Raw genomic sequence first — 6,146 nt, forward strand, 5'->3', positions numbered from 1 at the left:
TGTGAAAGTTGACGTAAACTTTACTTTCACATCCGTCCCCTTAAAAAAATTCACCATGGATTCACCTTTCTCATGCTCAACTCTCATCCATGCTTGCTTGCTAGCTAGCTAGCCCTAAACGCTAAAATGCTCAAATCTGGGTTCGCCCAAATTTTCAGGTTCTCAGTGGACCAATTAAGCAACACATAAAGAGTTGACTATATGTATTCTATGTCATCAATTCACTAAATCCATTTCTTCTGTTGTGTGGAACATGTAGCAAAATACCATTCAAAATATGCTTCATGTAAAGAACAGCATATATAAACGTTCTTGTTATACTTAAAACATAAGGGATTAGTCAATATCACAAAATCAATTACCATATTACATAATAATTATATATATTAAAAAGTAAGGATCGTGAGACCATTCAGCACAGGGGTTTGCTACATGCCCCATATGGCTTCAACCCCTGTGAATTCGGACTGCAGCCGAGCCAAATGGCTTGCCGGACAGCGCCTCAGAAACTGGCGTTGAGAGCCCTAGAGATATAGGGAGGGTAGATTGCGGTAGCTCGCCCGTGCACTCCTCCTGTTGGAGCTCCTCTTGCTCGGTCGTCGCACGCATGGAGTTGTTTAGTTTGAATGGAGAAGTTGCATTCATCCTGAAATGGACAAGAGAGGCATGAACAAACACGACATTCAAACAAAACTTTTGCATAAGAAAACCGAGAAACAACATGCATTATATTGCAATCCATTCTATCAACTGGTGATAGATCCATGGACTGCTAGGTCCAGTGAATAGAACAGCATGCTCCTGATTCAATATCCACCACCGTACCGCTAAAATGCCCTTGAGGGATCCCAAAGGGTGGTATCAAAATGCCTTTGAGAGAAGTCTAAAAGGACTCCCCATGGTAGTGCTGATCGAGGGTGGATATTGGAAAAATCACCATTGGTGAGTGATTTTCACTATCACCTGATCTGGTTCCATTGTCAATGCCTGCAAATATCGAAATAGCTCCGGAAAGGTGAAATTTTTGCAATAATTTGGAAATGTTGCTCTGTCATTATGCCTTTTTATTGGCAAAACCTCAGAAATTTGTTTATTTTGTTTTCCACAGAAAACTACATGTGCTAGTCCTTTTTATCTTTAAATTTTTATTTTTTCAATATATGCATCACGGGGAGAAACCACCATTGTGGTTCGCAACAGGATAATGGACGTTTTAAAAACTTTCATCAATATAACCGGCCCGGGCCGTGACGATCTTCTCATGCCCAATGAGGGTGGGAACCGTACGACGGCAAATCCAGAACCATTTACAGCCACACATTTTTTCACTTGCAAACGGGATGCTTGTGCAGTTAGGACCAGCCCACCCCACTTGCACTTGCACTTAAGCCCGGATCCAGCCACATAAGCCCACATGGACGGTAGATCCTTATAAACCAACGGTTTGGATCAGATCTCGGCCCCCAACATTTATTCCCAATACAGCCAAACATAATTGAGAGAGAAAAATTGCACACCAAAAGTGTACCGCTGCCCCTGACTGCCCTCCATCTCTAGGTACAGCCTGTCAGCTGTGAGGAAGCAGATCAGGTCATGCTGAAAATGAGCGTTTTTGCTCATGCTGACATCGTGACCGTCTGTTTGCATTTTGGATGAATGCCACGTGGTTTTGTTGACTTTTGAGCTTTTTAAAATGCAAATCGGATGGCCACGATGTCAGCACGAGCAAAAAACGCTCATTTTCTGCATGACCAGTTCCCAGCTGTGAGGCCCACCAGTGAGATGGAGGGCGGTCAGGTGAGGCAGCGCACTTTTGGTGTGCAATGTGATTGCACCTTATTCATGGGGAATTGAAGAGAGAGACCTGTCCTTTCTTTTCTCAAGAAAGCGTTGGAGGGAGTGCTTCCAGGCGATAGGGAGATCTGAAACAACAACAGACATCCGATCAACAAAATTTACCAAATTTCCCTTATGCAAAAATTTAAACGTAACGTCCACCGTTATGCATCAATTTAACGTAACGACGAAATAAAGGCTAAGGCAAACAACGGTGGGAAGTGGGAAGGAAGCATACCGCAAGAACTGGTCTTGGTGACGGGCTGCCGCTTCGGGGCGTTGCCGTTGCCGTTGCCGTTGCCGATGTACTGCATGACGGCCTCGGCCTTCTCCGTCGGCACGTTGTCGACGACCACCATCTTCCCGCCGTAAAAAATGGTCATCTGTGCCGTCCCTCCTCTTCCTTCCTTTGCCACCAGCCTGTGCATTCGTTCGTTGAATGAAGCAGAGATGGAAATAGAGGTAAAAAAAGAATCCAAAGAAACTTGGAGCCTTAAAGTGCAGCGTGAAAAATATGACGAAAATTCACCATATTTTGTTAGCCATGAACAAAAAATATGAAAATTTTTAAATACCTCCCAAGCTTTTGAGCCTAATTCATGTGCACACTCAAAGTTTGTGAGTTTACAAATTGACATCAAAGTTTTTACTTGAGTTAATCAAATTCCTCCATTCATCAACTAAGGTTGGTTTGTTCTTGAGTTAAGACTAACTCATGTTTTAAATTTACTATTGTAACTGGTGAGATGAATTATTAATTTACCCTTATACAAAGTTTGACAATAAGGTTGTCAGCGAAATAATACTCGAACTCTTCACCTCCCCAATATAAAACAAAAACATTACACCAATTAAGCATTTATTGATTTTTTTTTAAACTATATAATCATATTTAAACTCCAGCAAGCCGTTCAATCTAATAATGACCTGACCAACTGGTAGCATAACCGTGCCCAGGTTAGGTACCCATGAAGTTTTAAGCTTTCAAACACAGTCTTGGTTGTGCTATCAATGAATGGGTCATTGTTACGTAGATTGGCTTTAGGGTTGTCAACGGATCGGATACCTGACCTATCAGGGTATACTCGAACCCGACCAAATAATAAATTTTCGGGTTTGAGTTCACAAAAATGAAATCTCAAACTCAGACCTGCATAATTTTATAAATTTATTTTTACTAAAAATATATATAAAATACTCAGGTCAGGTCGGGTTCCAAAAAAAAGTTCCAAACTAACGCGACATTTTGCTTAGTCGTGTTCGGGTCAGCTCGAATACTTTTTGGGTTGGTGCTTTTCACGGCCATACCCAAGAATTTGGGTTCGGTTGGGTCAGGTACCTGACACAAACCCGAACTATTGACAGCCCTTTAAGATTATTTCAGTTTCTGCCTTTTAAGATTATCCTGACTTTATCAGAAACATACCAAAAAGGGCGGTTATATGCTTTTTCACATATTTTTTATTTATCACTTTTACTTAATTTTTCTAAAACTCTTTACATATGCTTATTTCTCTGATATTTTACTGATAAAATACCCAAGAAAAATAAAAAATTGCAATTTCTCATGAGAAACACACTGCCGTTTTATTCATCCGTGACTATGGTTATCACCACCCTTACTGTCACAGAATCCGACCTGGCTAGAAGCTTGGACATTGGGAAGGGATGTAAACGAGTAGGATTCGGTTCAGAAGGGATCGGATCTGGTTCAGACTTTGTTCAGATATCCATGGCCAGCCTAGATCCGTTTCGGATCCAGATCCGATATCCGAGCCAGAACTATCCACGATCCATCAACAACCTGCCACATCTCCGTACATATCTGGAGATCGACGGTCCCTATTGATCAGGAGAGAGAGAGAGAGAGAGAGAGAGAGAGAGATGATTACCCTCCACTGAAGCCATCGTGCTGAGGAAAAAGCGTCAGCGAGTTTCCGTCCGCCCCTTGTTGATCCGTCTTCGTCGCCGCCGCGGGCGTTGTCGCCACTGGAGGACGGAGTCCGGCGGGCTCCGGCACGGCTGGAAAAACCGAACGAGGGCGTATACGTCATTTTTGTTTTCAAAGCGTAAACTGCAGGGCGTCCGTCGGATGGAAACGGTACGAACATGTGACGAATAAAGGACAACTTTAGGTCGGTGTACCGGCAACCGATAAGGCGAGAGAGAGATCCGGTGCGGAGCCGTCAGGGCAATTTCGTCACATCGTGATTTTTTTGGTTTTTCTTGTTTTTTCACTCCTTCCGTTGATTAAAAAATCAAAGACCATAAGTCAAGCTCCACTATGCTTTCTCTTGAATGTTTTGCGGACCACGTGAAAGGCCCGACGAGACTTATCTTTTAGAGGATCATCAAGAGTCAATTAACCAAAGTTCCAACAAAATTTAGTTAGTTGAGCATGCACGGTTTTTTCAGGTTCATAATTTTTGTCTGGCGAACTGAGGTAGTAGGTATCGTACTATCAACCCAAATCGGACAGTAGGTCCGAACCCGAGTCCAGTTCGAATCAGATCTGATGCAGGGGCGGAATTCCATTCCAATCGCTCGATTCAATTTCCCAATCTCTGATAGCTTTTGCCTAAATCACACCGACGGGAATCGACGCCCACGAAACTCGTTTGTGCTTCAACCAAACAGCAAAATTTTTCCGTTCTGGTGGAAAACGAGTTCCACGGGACTCGGCTCCGGCCGACCCAAACGAGAGAGAGACCGCCGCCGTTCCAACCCAAAAATGTGGGAAAAAGAACGGTAAAAGGAAAAATCTTTCCCGATGTTTTCCTGAAAATGATCCAAAAGAATCGAGAAATTCGCGGAAATTTTAGGGAAAAGACAAAGAGAATTTGCCTGAGAACAGCAAATTAGGGAAGGAAGATCACTAACGTTCGAGCAAGAAGAGTTCAGAGTCCAGACACATAAAATCCGATAATAACAAAAGCTCTCGAATTCTCGCGAATGCTACATACACTTAGAATTGTTTCAAATGAAACATGAGGAAGCAGGAAATCCTGGCGAAATGAATGCCGGACAATCACGAACTCCGGCAAGGACGACGGGGATACCGTGGCCGGAGAAGCGAAATCGGACCGCAGAAAAACGCAGAAAGAATCGGAAAAGCTCGGGAAAACAGACAGGCAAAAGTACCTTTCGAAGCCACTAAAAAATACCCAAAAAAAGAAGAGAATTTCATGAAAATTCGGAGGAGGCGACAACAGAGTACCTGTGGCCGCGTCAGAGTTGAAACTCAGGCCCAGACTCAGATCCCCGAAGCTCCCCTTCTCCCTGAGGTACTGGCTCAGGCGGCTGCACGTCCACGAGAAGTTCGACCTCTCCCCGGCCTTCCCAGAGTCCACAAATTCCGACGCCGTTGACATGCTTTCCGGGAAACCCTAGATCTTAAGCTCCAGATTCGGTATACGACCACACCCCTTCGATCCCTTCCCCTCTCTCTCTCTCTCAGAAACACGTGAGCGTTCGTGCGTGTGACGAAGTAGAGTCTACCGCGTCACCGCCTTTAAATAGCGTCACGCACAACAGGTTTTTCCCCACTACGTGCTTTTTCCGTCACGAAATTCACATAACTACCCACGATTCCTCCGCTCTAAGACGTATGACGACCTCAGCGGGCTCTTCGACCATACCCGGACAGAAAGGTGGTGTCGGAAAATTAGACCCAAAGGAAAACCATTTCAATCCGGTACGGGTTCAGTTCTGGGTTCAAATGAGTGTCGGGTTCGGTTATTTCTTTGGGTGAGGTATATATTGGAGGATTGATATTGTGTGAAACATTGGATCAGGTCTTGTTCAGTTTGGATGTGAACTGGGTTGCTTGGGGTTTGGCTCCATTTTCTCCATTGACCTGCAACTTTGTGATCTTAGCATGCGTTACAGACAGGGCCGCGCAATTAGTCCGGTCTTTCTTTCATCCCCAAATGAGTCGGCCTCAACCCACCCAAACTCGAACCGGATTTGAATCGGGGCAACTTGCCCCCCCCCCCCCCAGCCCACGTGCTGCCTGATTCGATCAGTTCGGTGCCGGATAACTCGGAATTGGAGTTTGATAGCGAGACAACACTTTACACCTTTGGAAATGAAGGATGGGTATTTTTTAACTTTTTAAGCAAAAGACAGACCGCACCAACAGGGCTCCGCAGTTAGTGCATGTCACCTTGTGTTGGGACGTTGCAGGTTCAAAACCCAATGGTATAGTTGTATAACTGGTAAGGGTCTTAACCTCAGCTTGCCTTTCAATAAAAAAAAAGACAGACAGCCGTGGTTGCCCATGTGGTCAGCAGGGTCATGTGTCAAGCTGA

General features: G+C 44.4%; 1 protein-coding gene across 1 annotated transcript; it reads right to left on the bottom strand.

The window, feature by feature from the left end:
• Positions 1–299: 299 nt before the first annotated feature.
• LOC149831865 (protein TIFY 11d-like) lies at positions 300–5,313 on the bottom strand. Its single transcript, XM_090014195.1, has 5 exons — positions 5,054–5,313; positions 3,729–3,858; positions 2,075–2,256; positions 1,865–1,922; positions 300–646 (listed from the first exon to the last, which is right to left on the bottom strand). Exons 1-5 carry the CDS (start codon positions 5,205–5,207, stop codon positions 448–450), a joined length of 723 nt encoding a protein of 240 aa, XP_089870321.1. The 5' UTR covers positions 5,208–5,313; the 3' UTR covers positions 300–447.
• Positions 5,314–6,146: the final 833 nt, after the last annotated feature.

Source organism: Nuphar pumila, chromosome 7, assembly GCF_984573655.1.
Source record: "Nuphar pumila chromosome 7, dmNupPumi1.hap1.1, whole genome shotgun sequence".
Taxonomy (NCBI): domain Eukaryota; kingdom Viridiplantae; phylum Streptophyta; class Magnoliopsida; order Nymphaeales; family Nymphaeaceae; genus Nuphar; species Nuphar pumila.